General features: G+C 36.3%; 2 protein-coding genes across 7 annotated transcripts in view; both read right to left on the reverse strand.

Annotated features, from left to right (window-relative positions):
* LOC132149569 (CREB-binding protein-like) overlaps positions 1–947 on the reverse strand; it is a 44,044-nt gene extending 43,097 nt beyond the window's left edge. For all 5 annotated transcript variants that reach the window (XM_059558937.1, XM_059558940.1, XM_059558938.1 and 2 more), the window contains exon 1: positions 136–947. In XM_059558937.1, the coding sequence (XP_059414920.1) occupies positions 136–223 (88 nt within the window). In that variant the 5' untranslated portion in view covers positions 224–947. The remainder of the gene's footprint in view (positions 1–135) is intronic.
* A 483-nt stretch (positions 948–1,430) lies between these two features.
* The window catches only part of LOC132149578 (adenylate cyclase type 9-like), a 54,899-nt gene continuing 34,927 nt past the window's right edge, over positions 1,431–21,402 (reverse strand). The window contains exons 3-11 of one of the 2 annotated variants that reach the window (XM_059558956.1): positions 16,805–16,980; positions 13,970–14,065; positions 12,227–12,465; positions 10,682–10,784; positions 10,217–10,425; positions 8,671–8,830; positions 7,272–7,414; positions 6,276–6,299; positions 1,431–6,151 (exon numbers count right to left, since the gene is read on the reverse strand). In XM_059558956.1, coding sequence (XP_059414939.1) covers positions 4,858–6,151; positions 6,276–6,299; positions 7,272–7,414; positions 8,671–8,830; positions 10,217–10,425; positions 10,682–10,784; positions 12,227–12,465; positions 13,970–14,065; positions 16,805–16,980 — 2,444 coding nt within the window. In that variant the 3' untranslated portion in view covers positions 1,431–4,857. The remainder of the gene's footprint in view (positions 6,152–6,275; positions 6,300–7,271; positions 7,415–8,670; positions 8,831–10,216; positions 10,426–10,681; positions 10,785–12,226; positions 12,466–13,969; positions 14,066–16,804; positions 16,981–21,402) is intronic. The other variant, XM_059558957.1, reaches the window with a different exon arrangement.

Genomic DNA, 21,402 nt, shown 5'->3' on the forward strand with positions numbered 1-21,402 from the left:
GGGTTTCTGATCGGACATCCGAGCAAAGCGTTACAGAACACAAGCCCTGGTCTAAGAGAGATCTCGTCCGGATCTGAACGAGATCTCTGGTGTGAGCTCTGAGGTGTTTTCGGGACTGACAGGTGTGACTCTTACCTGGAGTATCGGAGGAGGACAGCGCAGGTGAGTTCAGTTTGGGCCGCTTCGCGCTCGAGGGACCCATATCCAGCAGATTATCAGCCATCGTGCTCTCTCGCCTCACAACAACAAAACACGAGAAAACAACAAATGCGTCTTCCGATGGCCCGGGAGGGGGACAAAGCGAAATAAATCAAATCAACCCTCGGGTTTCTCAGTTATTATTCAGCGATCAAGGGCCAGTAATTAACAGATGGGGCTCAAACGCGGCTCGACAGCGCCCCGCTCCGCCACCGCCATTCACCCCATGATAATCCAACACCCAAAACCCGCATAATTAACCTTAACGATCACCCCGAAACCCCGCAGAAATAAATTACATCATCGTTAAAACCGACAAACAAGCGTCGAGGGGAGAAAAAAATCATCAAGATTTCTTCAAGCGGCTCGCGTGGGTCTGTTCAATTTCTGCGAATAAAAATAAAGACCCATGTCCAGCCTGAATCGAACGATCAGTAAAGTCTAGAAATATAAAAGAAAAATGAAATAATAATATTTTAATATAGGCGAGTGGCACAGGAGCGCCGCTCGCGCTGAAGGGGGAAATCAGATATACGGGGGTTTTCCAGCCGAGCACAAAAACGGCTCCATTACGCTGATATTCGCCACAAAGATCCGCGATTCGGCCCGAGGCTTGTTGTTTCCGTCGCGGGAAAGCTATTCGGGCCGGTCCCGATGGAGCCGGGCGCGTTGAAAATAATATAATGCTCTCCCGAAATCCCGACGCTCGTCCGCGACAAGATGGCGGCTGTTGATTCCTTCGATACAAAAAGTTTTTTTTTCTTTTCCAACCAGACTGTAGAGGGGGAGGGGCTGCGCGGCCACGCCCCTTACGCAAACGCGCACGTCACGCGGTCGTAACCAAAACAGGCGCTAGAGGGCGTGGTTTACATGTAAATGGCATAGTGTACCATACAACAGTTAGTACTCTAATCTAGTACAATAAAACACTGATATATCTTTAAATTAAATGAAAACATATTTACAGAGTTCTGTAATACGTTTTTTCAGCAGAAGGCTACTGCATTAACACTTTATATTTTAGCAGACAATGGCACATTCTTGTAACTTTTGTAAATACAGCTGTGTGTATACTAAAAGACATGCTTGATGAGAATAAAATGGTTTAGAATGGTTTATCCCCAAATCAGACTTGTGTGGTAGTGTGTGTGTAGGATACTGTTAATGTCAACTTCTAAGGTAGCTCAGATTCATTACAAATCAACAGACAGAACGCAGACTTCAACACTGTATTATTGGCTTTCCCTTTTCATCCATTAGCTTTAATGTTACAGTATGGCACATGCACGGATATAAATAATACAAAAAAAAATATATATATATATATATATATATGTCAACACACAGAGCAATACATATGAACAAACATAGGAGAAAAAACAAACTTTATACGAATGAATACATATTGAGTTTATAAGTGAAGTTATCTCCAAAGAAACTGAGAGAAACTCAGAATCAAACATTCTTGAATAAATATACTTTTTGGCACGATGTCCCAGTGTGTGATTTTTCTGTTAACACACACATTTGTGTGTGAAATTTTGTACATTTCCTACAACAAATTGCTTGGAATCATCAATTGGGCAACCTCAAATTATTGTAAATAATAAAAAAAATGTGTCCGTTATCATACATTAGTTCAGCCCTTTCATTCACCCTAAATGTGTTTTTGAATGTCCTCAAAGTCTCAAACAGAAGTAATGGAATGGATACTTCATAAAGAGCACATTTCCATAAAAACAAGTGATAAAAAACACAAATGTGGTTCGTCAAGCTAAGTTCTGAAGCTAAAGTGTAATGCTTATTTAGTTGGATCAAGTTTTATATTGCTCAACTACTCTGAAACAGAGCCCATAAGGGTTGTGTGCTCATTCCCCCTCTAGACAGCAAGGGCACTTTCATTATTTAGCAAAAGTTGTGCCCTATAAAATATATTATAAATACATGGATTGCTATGCTTGGTGTCACCAAAATCACATCAACTGAACAGTATCAAAATCAGCACTGAATAAAAGGACATATTAGAATGGCACCTTGGAGTAAAATGACAATAATTCATCCTGTACATTTTTAAATGAAGAGTTCACATTCAAAAGGAGTATACAGTGAAAATGGACACGTCAAGCTAATTTTAAGAAAAGGCACAGCGCTAAAGATCACAAGACATTTATCATACACGAGCATTTAGTGTATGATAATGAACAGATAATCAGGATGATGTCATCTGACTGGCCAATGCATGAGTAAAAGGCACTATTTTATACAATGCAAAATACTGACAAATCAATCCCTCTTTATAACAGTTCCTTTTTAAATGTATTGGTTCTTGGCAGACTGCAAATTCACAGCAGTGTCAAGAAAAGTTACATGATTTCACATTTTCTCACATTAATATCACCACTGCATGTGAAGCATGAGAAATCGTTGAGCACACAACCCTTTTAAACTAATACAGGTCACCCATCATAAAGCCAAGATAAGGGGAAAAGCATAGACAAAAGGTAAAAACATCTATTCTTAAATCATGAGACAGTCATGAAATGTATGCAGTGTCAGTGCAGACTAAGTTACTCACAAAGCTCAATGTTAAAAAGATTGAAATCTACTTCCTTTTGCTAATATTCCATACAATAATTTACCCTTTACTATTGCACATCAAAAGACAAGCAGGCAGAGTCAAGGCTTTGGTCTAATCTACTCTAATATTCACATGAGTCTGTACATTTGACTGGCTATATGTTACCTAGATTATTGCCAGTTCTTGCAACCGTTATGCCACTATGGTGACTTAATTGGCAACATAATTATTTACCTCTTTAGATTTGAGTACAATCAAAGTTTCTTTTTTCACATTTGAACTAACTGAATTAACTTTTATCGCACAAGATGTCAGCGCACGATAATTAAAATCAAAGCCCACATGAAACGGCATGCTCATATTCTCATATGACGTAATACGTTAAACTTTATATTGCATAAAAAAAGTAGGATTGGGTTTAATTTGATCCATCAGTTATTGACGTAGACGATACCAGCATTTTTCATCAGTATTTGGAGATTTTTGACCGGAGTACCTTCAATTTTAAAGCATTGTTTTCAAATGTATCATTATTTGCTATTATTACTGTAATCAGTTTAATATTTAATTGCTGCACTATCTACAACAGAAGACTAAAACAATGTTATTTATCTAATGATTACCATTATTTTCCATGCAGCCTAGATGACATCAACTGAAAAGAAAAGTCATTCCAGAGGCGGAGCAAGTTTAAATTTTGATAAAAGTTTACAAAGACAAACATTTTTGCTTTTTTCGACCATGTGCACTGATGAATCGTCCAGCAGAAGACAGTTGCATAAACACAGACATTAAGACTGGGTCTAACAAGCTAGTTTGACCAACTAGAAATTAGCCAAGGCGTAGTCAGTGTTATTTTTGGAATTCACATTAGAACAGTCTTCCTTTTTGTAACTAACTTTTAAAAGTTATGACCAGTCTTGAAAAAAATTAATTAGATGACTAACATTTTAAGACTAGTCTAGGCAGTTTATGCAACCCGCCTCAGAATAAAACTAGAAATGTTTTTTTTTTTTAGAAGAGCTCATGTTGATTTTATGTTTACTCATAAACAAACTATGTCTATATCTTAAAACCAATGCCCATTTTTGTATTTTATGTAAATTCTGAAAGTCACCGTAGCTAATTCATGAATGCATTTTTGTCCTTTAAGACTACAATCTCATTAGCTTTAACGCAAAGTTGCCACGTCGTCTTAGTACTCACTGTTCGATCTCATCCGAAATTCAGGTGTTGGTCAACCAATCAAGCCTTTAGCTGCAAAGTGCAGAGCAACAGGACAAATCACGGAAAAAGAGACAGAAAGGCCATAATCAGACAGGTAGGAATACATGCATCAATATTAAACACTGTAGAAATGCTTGAAATTGTTGATTGTAGATGATTTTAGCCCATAGCTTGCTCTACATTTCGCTAATACTTCTTCACAGGTACTTTAGGCCATGCACCATTCAACGCGTTGGTTTTATCTTGGGTCTTTTTAAAACAGCAATCATTGCAATATAGAGTTTTGCTTTGTAAAATTGTGTTGAATACTGATTGATGAATGTCCAACAGAGAGATCTCAAATATCTACCAATATTCCAAAATAAATCAAATACTTTCACAAAAATCAAAGCACTTTCTAATGTCAAATTTACATGCTTAATCCTTCTGATCTTCAGCTAAAGATTTGATTGAGAAACCTTTATTAAAAATGCCATCATCCTAAAGGCACTTCATTAAAAGAAAACCATTCACGAAAGGCAGACAGTAGTAAGAGCAATAGGGAAATAATATTCGAAAATAAACTACTTAAGGATGTGACTTCAGATGTAATGCATCTCCTCAGAATTTCTTATCCCATGTAGAAATGGTTTCTATGGCTCCTCTGAGCTTTTACAGTCCAGCACCGCCATCCAGATGTGAAAGTATCTCCTGGTTCAACTAGCGCTATAAACACTCCAAGGTGGTGTGTTTAAACTTTCCACATACACGGATGCAAATCTTCGCTAACATACATCCCTAAACATCCCTACAAACCCGATGGAGAGCCTGTGTTTAAAGGGTAAATACAACAGCGACAGCAATGTTGGCTTGTTTCAAAGTTTTGTCATTTCGCCCATATACGCTATTTCTCCCTCCATTTTTGCAACAGCTTCTGTGTTTTCTGCTCGGACAGGAGGAGAGGTCAAAGTCGGGTCCGGTGGTTTACCGAAAACCGCTGGACTTGATCTCAAGCTGGTTTCCGGTATGCAAGTCAAGCCAAGAGCAGACACAGATCGTTGAGTCTTGGACGTGCCATTGCTTCCAGCCTTCTTGGGTAAGTCTCTACCAGTGAATCCCTGTCCGGTAAGCCCTGAGCTCACAGAGAATGACGCGGCAACTTTACTAGCATTGGCCGCTGGGACCATATTGGCGATCTCATCGGTGGGCGAGCGTCCAATGCTGCCGTCCACCTGCGCTCGGATTTCCGGAGAGACCGAGAGCTGGTATTGAGGGACAGGTCCGCTGTCTGAGCTCTTCGGGTAGAGGTAGGTCTTCATTTGACCCTTGCCCTTCACGTTGACAGTACCGCGGTAGTCGAACTCGTAGTCCATTCCACTGAGCACGCAGTAGCTCTCCTCGCTAACCTGAACGCGACACTCCACGCCAGTCGTGTCCATCCGGCTGGCGATGTTCACCGTGTCGCCCCAGATGTCGTAGAGTAGCTTTGTGGTACCGATGACTCCGGCGGTAAGAGGTCCATTGTTGAACCCAATTCGCAACTTGAACTTAAAGCCAAGCATGTTTTTATTAAAATCGTCCACCACGCGCATCATTTCCAAGGAGAATTCGAAAAGCGCTCGCAGGTGAGCGTGTGGATGGGCTTGATCGCTACACTGTTGCGTATTGAGCCCCGACGCAGCCATGTAGGTGGCGCCAATCGTCTTGATCTTCTCGATATTGGAAAAGTCCGATTTGCGCAAGAGTTCGTCAAAGTCCCCGATGAGTTCGTTCAGGACGCGGTAGCACTCCTTCCCGCCTTCGTAGCTCTCCTCGTAGAACTCGCTGAAGTTGACGATGCTGGCGAAGATGACGCCCACGTTGTCGTGGTTCTTCGAGTAGCTCTGGGTCACCTTCAGCTGCTCGGCCACGTGGATGGGGATGATGTTGCGCAGGAGCCAGTCGGCCTGGTCCCGCATGTTTTGGATCTTGATGCGGTGCTGGTCCGCTTCCACATTGCCGTGGTAATGTAGACGATAGCTCACCTCGAACTCGCGGTTGAGGAACCAAACGAGGAGGAGCAACAGGAAAAAGGAAACCAAAGATTCCGGTCCGAGCAGGTCCTGCAGTCGGGTTGAATCTCCAGAAGGGGACTGGACGTCAGTAAAGCTGCTGTTGAAGTCATTGGATCTGGTGGATACAGAGAAAGACAACTGCTGATACAAAAACATGAACTCTAGGTTGAGACTTTTCCCAGCATTAAATCAATCCAAAAAATGTGAAACTGAAATAGTATTCATAGTCCTCAACTTACCTAAAAAATAAACGTTCCCAAGTGCTAAAAGGACAACGACATAGCTTTGGATTAGTATTAGCATAACATAATTAATCATGAAAGCCCAATAAAAGCATCATAATTCATTAACTTGCATAAATAAATATCGTTATTGAACAAAGATGCGTTTAATTGACAGTAAATACATTTATGATGTTATAAAAAATGTCTATTTTAAATAAATGTTGTTCTTGCAAACTTTCGATTCATCAGTTAATCTAAAGACTGGAGTGAATGATGAAGAAAATTCAGCTTCGACATCACAGGAATAAATGACATTGTATTCAAATAGCAAACAGTGATTTTAAATTGTAATAATATTTCACAATAGTAGTATTTTTTACTGTGTTTTTGATTCATTAAATGCAGCCTTAAAGAGCAGAAGACACCTTCTTTCAAAAAAATCTTACTGACCCCAAACTTTTGAAATGTAGTACACATTATAACAAAAAGTACTTTTTCAACTTGTTTTCCAGGTAAAATATAAAAAATGCCTTTTGTACAAGCATATTTTCTTTTGTACAAGCAAAAGAAAAACTGCAGATAGTAAAAAAAAAAAATCTCATATCAAAGACATTCTTTAAAAACTATTCTTATTCAGTGTTGTTTCAAGTACACAGATTTCTAAATATTTTATCATGAAAAAACACTTTTTTGCAGTATGTAAAATGTGTAATATGTGGGTCACACGCTTTAGTTTTGGGACTGATTTTTCATGCCTAACTAACTATTAACTACTCCTTTCCTTTCCGAAACTGCTGTTTATTAATAGTCAGTAAGGTTGTTAAGTTTAGGTATGGCATGGCTTAAGGGATCTTAATTATGATCATGTAGAGTAAGCCATTAATATATGCTTTATAACTACTAAACAGCCGATATGCTAGTAATATACATGCTAATAAGCAACCATTTAATAGTGAGAATTAGTCCCTAAACTAAAGTGTTAGCATATGTGCAGTGTGTGATAGTTTGAACCTGCAAGGGGGGCTCCAGAGCACACTGAGAAAGGTGAGTCCCGCTAGCGTCGCCAGGCTTGAACGCATCCAGAAACTGAGCTGGCAGAAATTGCTGTACTGGATGATGGCAATTATGACAGCACAGCAGGTGAACATGGTGAACTGGGGAAAGAATTAGACATGAATTAAACATGCTCATGCTCGCAGCAGAGTACGTGCAGGATTACGGTCTACAGAATTATGTACTTCCCTGACTCAGAGCAGCATCACATTGCTTCAATTACTGCTGTCTAGAGGTCTCCAGACACGTCTATAAAATGTTATATAATAAATGTACTGTACCATACATACTTAAAGTGCACACTCCAAGCATGCTCATTTATTCTGTTAGCATGACGCTATAGGCTTCCTTTACTGCATATGGTTTCTTGTGTTTTAACAATATTCACAGCTCATTTAGAGTACTTTTGAGGAAAGAATACAATACAACTTTTATTGTATTAAGCTCACATATGATCCTAAACTAATCTTTAAACTAATTTTAATGTACATATACATATATATTTTTTATTATAATACAATAATACAGTACTGTTCAAAAGTATGTGGCTGGTAAGACTCAAGATCAAAACTACAATAAAAATAGTAATATTCAGAAAAACGGTTACAATTTAAAATTCATTTTTTTCTATTATAATATATATTTCACAAATAATTTATTCCTGTGACCAAAGCTGTATTTTCAGCATCATTACACCAGTCTTCAGTGTCACATGATCCTTCAGAAATCATTCTGATATACTGCTTCGCTGCTCAAGAAACATTTATTATTATCAATGCTGAAAACAGTTGTGCTGCTTCATGTCTTTTGGAAACCGTGATACTTTTTTTCAGGATTGATTGATAATGTGTTTACTGTCACATTTGATCAATTTAATGCATCCTTGCTCAATAAAGGTATTCATTTCTTAAAAAAAAACATTTGAACATCAAGCATACATTTTATTTTGATTCGGTTGTATTGTAAGAATAAACTGCATTTTGACAAACCCGTGACTGCAATTTTTATAGTATTTATTAATATTCTAAATAATTTTTATATTCTATTCCTAAGGATGGACAGAAAATGGGTGCAGGAAAATGCCAAGGACTGACAAAAATCTGACAAGGACTGGGTTACTGTAGAACAAAATGTCCTAATCAAAATTCCAGTAAGAATGATAAAAAAAGAAAAAAAGTCTATTATGAATGTGTGCACTGCAATGGTATCAGAGTACCATAGTATTACCATCACTTTACTGCTACAGTACTGTTTGAAGAGGGAAAAGATGAAAATCTTAAACGAATGTACTTCATATTAAACAAAAACTATTTGACATACATGCAAACCCCGTTGTGTAATACATGCATGTGTTTACCTGTATGGAGTCATGCATATCGCAGGTGATATGAGAAAACACCGCCACGGCAGGTAAAGACACCAGCACTGCTCCGATCATGTGACGGGGAACCCAGCCGGAAATGGCCCAGAGGAGGGTCCTGGTGCAGTCCAGAACGCGGTCCAGGTAAAAGGCTCTTCTGTAGAGTGGACAATCAGATAGACAGATTTCATCAGGACTCTAGCAACAGCTACATGCACTTTGTGTATTGTGCATTATGCTGCCCTGGTACTGTTTCTGGACTAAAGTAGCAGTCTATGGAAACAAAATGGAAATACATGATGACAGAATTTTCATTTTGGGGTGTATTGTCTTTTTAAAGTGTCTGAATGCAAATCAAACACATTTAAATGTTTAATTTTATCTACAAAGGATGCTGAAGCTTTTGAACATGAAACAAACATCTGTATCAGCCTGGAACAGATCCAGACGCCCGCTGGTTGAAACTGAGGCTAAATGTGTCATTCCTCTTTATTATTTAACCATGTGCATTATTCTTTTAGATTTTCAGCTCAGTCCCCTTCTGTTACAGCAGTGATATTTGCTGAATGTGTTCAGCTTAAGAGGCTCTGAATACTCCAAGCATGACTCTGACAAGCTTTAAAAAGATCACGCAATTTGATCTGATGAATATTTACATCAAGTAAAACTTTTTTTCCTAAACTTTTGGCCTCATCCACACAGACAGTTTTAAATAAGACATCGTTCATCAAAAAAAGAATTTTCTAGCATCATTTATTCGCCATCATTTCATTCTAAACATAAAATTGAAAAAAAATAATAACATGCCACGTTGCATCATATTTGATTATTCATCAGGCGTGTTAAGAGTTAACTAAAACTAAAACCATAAAAATGGTTACTTGAAATAAAATAAATGTTAACTGAAATAAACTAAAACTAAAAAAAACAACTTTAACTTGTTTCCAAGGCAATATTTCACATTTGTGTTTAGTTTAAAATGAAGTACATAAACAATTAATTCTAAATGAACTAATAAATAAAAATGTATAAAAAATGGACAATAATTCAATCTACTAAATAAACATCAATAAAATCCATAAATACATCCAAAAATGAAATAATTTGTTCACCCTCATGTCATTCTAAAACTCTAAAATTAGTTTTGTTCAAATCTAGAACTCCATGTTGCATATTTGTATATTTTTAAATATTATATGCTGGGGTTAATATTAAGTACTAAAACCATTTAAAAAACATGTTTGATACTTGAAGTATTAAAACAATTTACAATAAATAAAATAAACATATATAAAATAATAATTTTATAATAATGACTTAAAATGACAAAGACAAAATTAATAAAACTTTAGCTAAAATTAAAGTGAAACAGAAAAAAATCTAATTCAAATTACAAGCAAAAATTATAAAATTATAACTACACCTTTTGTGCAGAAAAAAAGTAAGGACATTCAGAATTTTTGTTATTTTATATTGCATGAAAAAAATGCACATGTTTGGAACGACATGAGGGTGAGTAAAGGATGGTGATCTTCACACTCACCGTATTGCCAGCACTAGTGCCAAACATTCCAGCACAGCTGCGACTGCGGCCACTATAAGAGCAGGTGTGGGCAGGGGCTTCTGGGTAACCAGCGGTCGCAGGAAGCAGGCCACAGAGAGAGCCAGCAGAACACAGCAGCACAGGAGCATGTCTAAGAACGAGCTGAACGTTGGACTGGCAAATGTCTGGACAGGAGTCTGTGTCTTAACCTGACAATAATTAGAAAGAAAGAAAAAAACTGAATTATTAATCAAATCAAGAGATCTGATTTGAAAAAGAATCACAGTGTAATACTGTATATCCTGGTAAGCATTTGTGCATTTAAAAAAGGCAGACCACCAGAGGGCAGTACAGACAGAGCAACAAACTTTGTCCTGATGCTGTTTTGAGTTAACACCAGTTCTAAACATTGTGAAACTGTGATATCTAATGAAAAGCAACATATACATGGACGGAACGTCTTACTTCATCCTGGTAGCTGGTCCTGTAAGCCGACTCCAGGGATTTGTCTATGAAAGTGTGGCTCAACTTGTTGATGGGCGGTTTGAAGAAGTAATCTTTCATCAGACTGCAAGGTCGATGCACAGAAAACAACATTAGATTGTGGAGGAAAATCACTGCATCCACTGTTCAATTGCATGCAGAACATCTGCACTGAAAAGAAAAAGGCTGGTTATAAATGCACAGAGCAGTTATATCAGTGCATATAGCTATATATAAACTGTACAGAGCCTTTAATGTAGATAAAACATATCCACATTTCAACCCTAAATCAAAAGAAAAACTATATGTCACAAAGAAAATGTAGCTTAAGGGAGTTCACAAAAAACTAAAAAATGTACTCGCCCTCAGGCCATCCAAGATGTAGACGAGTTTGCTTCTTTATCTGAACAGATTTGAAGAAATAGAGCATTGCATCACTTGCTCACCAATGGATCCTCTAAAGTGAATGGGTGCCGTCAGAATGAGAGTCCAAACAGCTGATAAAAACATCACAAGTGATCCACACCACTCCAGTCCATCAATTAACTTTCTCTTGTAAAGTGAAAAGCTGCATGTTTGTAAGAAACAAATCCTTCGTTAAGGATTTTAGCTTTCAGCTAAAATACGAGTCCTCTATTCATAATATACTGCTTTTTCCAATGGAAAAGTAGTCTTGTCTGAATCAAGAGAGAAATATGCACAGATTTAATGTGAAAGCAATCCAAAACAGCTCTAGACAGATATGTTGGTGGATTTTAATGACAAAAGGAGATGGACTTTTCCACTGCAGGAAGTGTTTCTACAGATTATGGACTCATATTTTGGAACAGAAGCGACACTTTAAAGTATCTTAAAAAGTTGAAAGTTAAAATGCCTTGATGGACTTCAAAAAACAGTAACTGATGGACTGGAGTGGTGTGTATTATTGTGATGTTTTAATCAGCTGTTTGGACTCTGAAGTTCTGACGGCACCCATTCACTGCAGAGGATCCATTAATGAGCAAGTGATAAAGTGCTAAATGTCTCCAAATCTGTTTTGATGAAGAAACAAATTCATCTACATCTTGGTAGGCCAGAGGTTCAGTAGTGCAATTTTTCATTTTTGGGTGAACTATTACTTTAAAATGATATTTTCTCACATTTATTTTTAGGCATTTTTAGGTAATATATATATATTTATTTATTTTACAGTTTTATAATTTGACAGTTTTTCATATTGTTTCCTTTGGTGATTTATAGGGTAAATTTAAACCTAGTTAAACTGGACTATGAATCAATATTTTGTGCTAAAATCCTATACACGCAACTATTTAGTTCAGTGATATCTTTTATAGAGGAAGACAAGAGAAATGGACCGTCGAGGAGCGCAGGACACACATAGTACATCACAGCACACTACATCAAAGTGCATGAAGTGTCCCTGTGGGAACAGCATGACCTCCGCTGGCGGCCGTTAAACAATAACGCTCCATCTTCTCTGACATTTTTGTCCCAGCGGACTCTATACTCACTGCTGCCGTTTCCTACCTGTCCTCCTTTATCACGTCCACGAAGTGAGCGTCGCTCCTCTCACGGAAGTTTTTGGAGCGCAGTGGGATGAGGGCGGAGTGGTGCATGGTTCCCATGCTGCTGATGCCTCCTGCGGGCCACTTCTTCTCCTTCTCCTGCAGCATCTCACACAGAGACGTCTGGCTGTGGGTCAGCGGCTGCTCCAGATGAGGGCTTAACAGGCCATTAAGGGTGTTGGGACTCCTGCCAGGCGGCCCCTGAAGAAGATTCAGATGGAAGATACAAACAATGAGAGAGTTGCAGCACAATGTTGTTAATAAAAGGGCATTATATAACAAACTCTCAAATAAGACCTCTCTAGTGGGAACATTTGTGACCTTTGACCACAAAACCAGTCTTAAGTGTACATTTTTCGAAATGTAAGTTTTTAAATGAGCTTTCCATTGATGTATTGTTAATTAGGATCGGACAATATTTGGCCGAGATATTTTTATATATTTTTTTTTCTGAATCTTCCATTATTCTCAATGGTAATTTTATATCATAAGAAAAGGCACTATATTCAATTATGGTTTACATTACTGTTCAAAAGTTTGCGGTCAGTAAGACCTTTGAAGAAATTAACACTTTTATTCAGCAAAGATTAATTAAATTGATCAAAAGCAACATTAAATAATTTTTATTATTTCTATTTCAAATAAATGCTGTTCTGTTGAACGTTCTATTCATCAAAGTGCACACAAAAAAAAGTGTCACGGTTTCCGAAAAAAATATTAAGCAGAACACACATTTCTTAATAATAATAAGTAAATCAGAATATTAGAATGATTTCTGGATCATGTGACTGAAGACTGGAGTCATGATGCTGAAAATACAGCTTACACAGGAGTAAATTACATTTTAATATGTATTCAGATAGAAAACAGTTATTTCATATAGTAGTAATATTTCACAATATTTTTATTTTATATGTATATTTTTACAGGGCAAACATTTACAAAAAATAATGTCACAGTTGAAAATAATCAAACACAAAAATCTGGACTGTTCAGAACAACAAACTTTCACACTACTTATGCAGTATATATACAGTGCAGAGTATGCACATATTTCTATATGCAAAATAACCAAGATGACCTGACATTTGCTGAAATGTGCAGCACACAACCACAGCACGATGCCTGCAATACTTCATTACACAGTGACTTATGACTTCCATTTCCAATGTGACTAAAGAACTGGAAAAAAAAATGTCAACTGCTATTTTTCATTTCACATTTGTTTGTACAGCACTTTTCGTTTTAAAGCAGATTTACAGAAAATGCATGTTTTAAATGTTACAATCAAGTAGTAAAAAAATCTATTTTTATATCTGAGATGGTGACTGGCCAACACTTGCTGAATTAAACATGCACAGTGTATAATATAATTAGATCATGTAGCAAATATGACTATTGTTTGAAACATTCATGGGTTCTTAAAGCATAGCTTCACAAAATACTAAACAGTATGCTATTACGTCTTAAAACGGTTTTTGAATATTATAACCAACAGGTGGCGCTATGTGTTAGAACTATCTTATGCTATCGAATCTACACAGCTGGAAATTTTAATTAAATAATACCTTTCATATGGAAAAAAAGAGCTGTTACATTATTTATTGAAATTCCCTTGCACCAAACAAATCTGTTTAGATGGGCATACAATACTGGAACGTTCTGGATGTTCTCATTCTACTGAGATCAGGTGTAAGACACACACCTTGCTGTTGATGGTTTTGTGATCAGGATCTGAGCAGCTGTTGCTGTGAAGCATCCCGTCCTCAGAAGCTAACGCGCCACACGAGGGGCAAGCCGACTGATGGAAGAGAAACAGGAAAACACCAAATGAAATTACATGCAGCAGACAGAACAGAGCCACTTCACTTACTGTTCCATCCAGTAAAAGCTGAAGTTAGAAACAATACACCACAGGCAAAGATCAGGGATCCAACAGGAGAGAAACACTGTTCATAATGCTAGTGTGCTTAGTGTTTTAGCATATTGCTATGTGATTGGTTTCTAGGCGTTTCATTTTTAAGAATGCTTTGCTTTCAAATTAAAGGGAGAGTTCACCCCAAAATGAAAATTCTGTCATCATTTACTCACCCTCAAGGTATTACAAACCTTACATCACTTGCTCATCAGTGGATCCTCTGCAGTGAATGGGTGCCGTCAGTTTGAAGGTGAAAAGCCTTAATTATGGATTTGCTTCAAGAGATGTTAACTGATGGACTGGATTACTGTGATGTTTTTATCAGCCGTTTGGACTCTCGTTCTGACGGCACCCATTCACTGCAGAGGATCCATTGATGAGCAAGTGATGTAATGCTACTTTTCTCCGAATCTGTTCAGATGAAGAAACAAACTCATCTACATCTTGGATGGCCTGAGGGTGAGAAAATGCGTGCAATTTTTTATTTCTGGTTGAACTATTCCTTTAACATCACTGTTTGTTCACAGCGTTCAGAGAACCTTTCCAGAACGTTAGCCAAAGTTAACTGGCAGTGATTTTCAACTTCTTGCTCTAAGTTTAATGCTAAATGGTTTGTTCAAATCTCTATCTCCAATTTTGAACAGCAGAATAAGTGATGCCAGCTTTAGCAAGCAGCTCTAAAATGTGTTGCATCTGGCATTTAACATTTCCCATTTAAATATGCAAGGGATTAAAAATCAGTGGCATTTAGCCTCAGAGATGAATAATGACTCCAGACAGAGACAGACAGACTCTCTGCTGTTTGCACAGGAGCGCTTCGCCTGCCCTGCCCTTTCTTATTTTCCACTATCGCTTGCAACCCAAGGTCCCATCAGTATTAAAGTGCAATGACGAGAGTATCTTTGGGTAATGTGGCGTCCTCTCAAAGGTTGCTCAGATGAATTTAACTGATCGTTCAGATTTAAAAGGAGAGGTGGATGCATTGCACACGGCACATTATGATCTCACAGATCTGGTCTGGGCATGTTCACTTATTGACGTGCTCTTTGTGATCCCTCGCGGCCTTCCACAAATCACTGCAGTGTTTCACACAATGAATCAGCGTGTGTGTGTTTCCAGCGCAGTCCTTTCATCAGTAAATGGAATAATGCTGTTCAGAGAACACTCGAGAGAAAGCAGCATGCGCAGAGAAGGATTGTGCATTTACATAAAATAAAACCCAATACAGCACCTGATACACCGACTACTTGTATATATATATATATATATATATACACAGCTCCCTAGTTCCCCATGATGTGATTCAATGTACAGTATCTTGTATTCTATATTGTATATGTGTGTGTATATGTATATATATATATATATATATATATATATATATAGTGAACAAAGATTTATACTAAATTAAAATAAACACAAATAAAAGATTAAAAGAGTTAAACATCGGGTATTTTTTTATTAATTAAAAAATAATAATAATTTTAAGTCCACATTTTCAGGAATTAAAAGTTATATTTATAAACTGCTCAAAAAAATAAAGGGAACACTTGTGGGTTAGTTACATTGTGTTGTTAACTGTTCCCTTTATTTTTTTGAGCAGTTTATTTTTCTAAATCTGGATAAGTCATGGACAATAATTACGTCTTAAAAAGCCATGCAAATTTGTGATAATATATACATTTATATATATATACATTTCTAGTAATGAATTCTAGTTATGTCAAGCTCTAAAATATTTTATTGAGTAGAAACTGCTGATTTTAAAGCGTCATATAACACTGAGGAACATTCTGTTATGGAATTACAGACTTTAATTATTATAAAATATATATAATACACAATTATATAATTATTATATAATATTTTTATTATATAATATATTCATTTAAACTTTATATTTTTTATTTTACTTTAATTTTTATATATATATTTTTATTGTAAATATTAAAATAATTAATTAATAATATTTATCAATATTGATAATATAAATGTTTTATAATTATGACACATCATAGTTTCATTATATTACATTATACATTAAATTGTTAATTGTAAATATTAAAATAATGAATTAATAATAATAAGTAAATTTGATAATTTGATAATTGATAATTAATAACAACACATTATTAAAAATGACTACACACTCACTCAAGTAATAGATATTATTTTAAATATGTATTTTATATGTTTGTAATAAATTAAACTGTTAATAGTAATTATTAAAATAATCAATCAACAATAATAACAATAATGTCAAAATAATAATAATTAATAATGATAATATTTAATTTGTACTTACAGAAATAAAATGAAAATTATAATTTAATCATTTTAATATAATGACACTCCAGGTTTTTATAAATAAAAAAGCTGATTGTAAAATGAGAAGCTTTGTTATTATGGCAGAAGTAGCAGAAATATCTTTGACCTCAGTCATTGTCCGACAGAGGTACGCCTCAGAGTCAAAACAAGCTAAAAAAGTTGAGACCTGCTGCAATTAAATCAGTTAGTGTGAGAGTGATTACAGGCTGCACATTAAAACATCACTTGTAATTATGTAGAATAAAGGATGTTGGTGTTGGGTGTGTAAGTGGTCTAAGTGAGTGTGGGTCTGACCTTAGCTGTGTCCGGGGCAGGGGTCAGAGCGCAGGCGGAGGATGTGATGTCAGAGCTGTGGCTGAAGGACGAGGCGCTCAGAGACTTTCTGAGCTCAGGAGCCACCAGAGCAGATGGAGGACAGCTCCACTGAGCCAGCTTCACCTTCCTCCCAGATATCAGATACGTCTTAAGACCTGTAGAAGACACACACACACACACACACACAGAGAGAGAGAGTGACCATCAAGTCCCAGCAGTGTCTGTCCAGATCAGTTTGGTTCATTGTACACTGATCAGAGTTGACAGCGTTCGAACAGATTCATCAATCAACTCTGTGCAAACAAGAGTTGTGTGTGAAGAGAGACACGCAAAGCAACACACAGTGCACACTACACTCTTTATCACAACTGAAACAACATATATTATTTTTCTGTAAACTGCCAGTGAAAAGAGATGTTTAGAAATATTATTTGTTTCATTTTGCACTTATTTTAGATTGCATTTTTTGCAACCCTTTTCTCCAGTATTTGGGACCTTTTAAAACTCTAATGTGTGGTTTTGTTCTTCTAACACTAAAAAAAGCAACTAAACTAAAACAGAAAACTACATTAGATAGTTTATAGCAAATGAACTAAACTAAACTAAATTAAAATAAACTAAAATTAATTTAAATTCAATTATAAAGACTACATTAGACTTGGTTAATAGTTGTCAATAAATTTTCCAAGAACAGAAGTTTTTTTTTATATAGTAAGCAACTGGTTTAAATGAGCTTGATGAAATGCTACCAGTACAATTTGTGTAAGAATTAAGACCATCATCTTCCTGACCGCGCAGTAAAAAGCATCCAAATGATGTCACTTCCTGGCTAACATAATATTATTAAATTAAATGCCATTTTTGAGGAATGTCTGTAGGGCTTTGCTTAAGATCTCACTAAGGTCATACTGTAAAATCTGACAAGCACTAACCATAAAGGACAGTTACATATACTGTTTTATCCTGATCAATAAGGTTTTTAAAAACCACATGATCAGGTAGAAAAATGAGAGGTCAGTACAGTCAAGACTTACTCAACGCTGACTAAAACCAGCAAACCTGACCACCTTGACAAGTGCAAACCAGACATTAATTCAAATGATGATTTGTGTTGATTTCTCCATTCATCATCAGCAGCTCAGGCTGTCTCTGAAGTAATCAGACCTTCGACTCAGAAAATAAAATGAATCCACAGTCGCTGTAAAGATGAAACATCCCCACAGTCTCTCTATCACACACCTGCTGGATGCATCTATTTTCTGGAGAGAAGCAGGAGATACAAATATGAATCCACAGGGAAGCTTGATGGAGGAAGAGAGACTAAGAAGCATCGACTGTGAGGGGTCAAGTGTTTTATAGCCACAACTAAAAGAGTCACTTTACACCAAAATACTGCCAGCTTTAGCCAGACAGCTTCGGCTGACAGCAGAGGAACTAAAAACGTCTGTGCCAATGTCAAAGTTTGAACTAAGCATCTGTGTTCCCGTCTTCACGCACGTAATTCACCTGTCAGCAGGAGATACATGAGCTGGCAAAGACCAACAGATCTGACATAAAATCAGTGTGTAGCTCCATATGGGGCCTGGCGTAAAACGCTCTTAAAACTTCATGAATTTTTTTATGAGGTTTGAAAATGGGGATTTCAATTTGGCCGCTTCACCAAGATGACAACTTTGAAAAAACAAACCCTTGGAGGAAAATATGTGCTGGGAGTTATTAGTTTATCACTTTTCCAATGTATTCACTTATATACTGATGCCAACAGCATCAGCAAAAATAGCATATTTCAGTCGCCTACCTGTTAATCTTTTTAGTATAGTTACAAGACATTTCAGACACCATGAACTGAAGCACATAGGCACTGTGTAAAAGAACAATGCAATGATCTGATAGTGAAACTAGAGTGCAAAATACTGAATTGAATCTGTTATGTTTACTCAATACTATTGATTAACACTCAAATGGGGAAATATGTAAGGAAATACGATAAACCTTATTTGCCTGGCTCGTGAATATTCATTTAAATGAACATTCACAGAGTAGTCCTAACTGATGAAAATGTAACATGGGTAAATTTGATGTATTAATTAATTAAATTATTATAAAATATTTTATTATTATACATTCATAATGCCAGATTATATTTGCACCAGCTGTTGGCTAAACAAACAGATATACACACTAACAAACATATGATACGCCTTATTTGCACACCTCATGAATATTAATTAAGTGACATAACTATCATCAGTTGATATGTGAAACATTAATTAGGATAACATTTTGTAAAAAATTATTATATATATATATATATATATATAATACACACACACAGATCAGTTGCTTTTGTTTTGTAATTGTTTTAGAGGTTTGCCATTTTTTTGTAACCATTTTATCAATATTTGGGACATAAATTCATTATTGTGTGGTTTTGTTGTCTTTTAATAAAACAAAAGCAAAAGCAAAACAAAAGCAAAACCAAGCAAAGAGAAACAAGACAAAACTAAATAAAATAAAGCAAAACAAAACAAAAAAAAACAAAGAAAAAAACAGACAAAACAATAAAATAAAATAAAGCAAAGCGAAACAAAACAAAACAAAGCAAAGAAAAGAACTGAAACAGGACAAAACTAAACAAAGCAAAGCAAAACAAAACAAAACAAAGCAAAGCAAAGAAAAGAACTGAAACAGGACAAAACTAAACAAAGCAAAGCAAAACAAAACAAAACAAAGCAAAGAAAAGAACTGAAACAGGACAAAACTAAACAAAGCAAAGCAAAACAAAACAAACCAGAAGACTACTATCAAGGGAGTTTGCAGGAATACAGATAAGGATGATGAATAAGTAAATAAAGAGAGGAAATCAAACAAAGTGAACTAAGAAACTTAATTTCCTTGGACTGAACTAAACTGAACATAATGGTGAAATATACGTTATTAAGTGACATTATATTCACCAGTTTAGTATAAAACTCACATTTAATAGGATAATAATATAAAACTGAGAATTACAATATTATTAGAAACGTCGTCAAATTGTCCAGCCCCACAAACAAATAAATTAATAAACACAAATAAATAAATATAATATTCATAATCTAGGGGGACACTCTAAAAAAAAACGCGCCCACGAGTCCTATTTGCTGAAATCCAGGCAAATGTTAGTGTAAGCCAAAATAATAAACGTATGAATGCTTATATGATCATGCACTACACTGCCAATGTAACTTTATTTACAAACATAATAATTCCTAACAAAAAAAGCGAAACGATGCATTTTTCACATTTTAAACCCAGAATCTGCACATAGATCGTACACTGTTTATTTGGTGCTTAAGGTATCGATTAAGTACCAGTACAGATCTAGCAGAGCTGGTATCGATTCAACACTACTCCACTGTAAACATCACACTGACAGTGCTTTTCAGACAGATATCTGACTCCATCTGGGAAGCTGAGGAGAAACAAACATACCGGAGCAACTGTAAAATCCTGGAACTACTTTTTGTTATATACTGTATGTAGCCAAAAAGACAGGAGAATGACTAATCAAGCAGTGAGTAAGCTCTAGATCTGTATCTTAGACGCTTTAAATGTGTTTCCTATTCAGGGGCTGTTTTTAGAAAAGGTCAAAGAACAGAAAAACACAAAGGATCGCTAATGTGTCACCCTTTCACCAAAGCCATCAAAACAAGCCGAGCTGTGAGCAGACTTCCTCTTCTCTCAGGCACATGACGTTCTGAATGAGCCACAAAGAAACGCTCAGCTCTCTGAATGAGTGACAAGACTGCAGCGCACACATCTTTAAACATGCATGACACTCTCCTGAAGCCGACGAGGAGTGTATTTTACTCCAAAATCAAAAAGAAAAAAAACAGAAATATTGTATTTTGACATCAAACCAAAGCCTATAATAATGTTAATGGTTCTAAAAATAGGCTTGATTTTCTTTATGCAATTGTATGTTGAGGTGAATAATGACCCGGACGTTTCTTCATGAGACTTACTCCATCAGCTCTATTCATGCTCACTCGTGCATGAGCATAGAAGAGAAAGGGAACAAGAAACATCACGGATCCATCTTCAGCCTAATTAACAGACAGTAAAGCCTCACCTCACACAGAAAAACGCACACATAATTAAAAACATTGGAGCAGGGATGACAAACGGGTCACGTCTCTAGACGTGCTCCAAAGCCTGAGCCAACAGGACAGTCAGTTCACACCCGGATCAATGAAAGAGCTCAACCTGTGAGCCAGAGGACAAACACAAGTGAGTCCAGGGCTCTTACTGCACATGACTGACAGCATGAGCTCATCGTGAGAGTTTTTAAGTACAAACCTGATTCCAAAAAAGTTGGGACACTACAAATTGTGAATAAAAACAGAATGCAATGATGTGGAAGTTTCAAATTTCAATATTTTATTCAGAAGACAACATAGATTACATATAAAATATTTAAACTGAGAAAAAATCTGAACTAAAAAGGACAAGGACAACCCAAGTTGTTATCAGCACTCAGTTCAGAAACCTGCATCTCTGATGGTATGGGGTTGCATGAGTGTGTGTGGCATGGG

Source organism: Carassius carassius, chromosome 9 (genome assembly GCF_963082965.1).
Source record: "Carassius carassius chromosome 9, fCarCar2.1, whole genome shotgun sequence".
NCBI classification, from domain to species: Eukaryota; Metazoa; Chordata; class Actinopteri; order Cypriniformes; family Cyprinidae; genus Carassius; species Carassius carassius.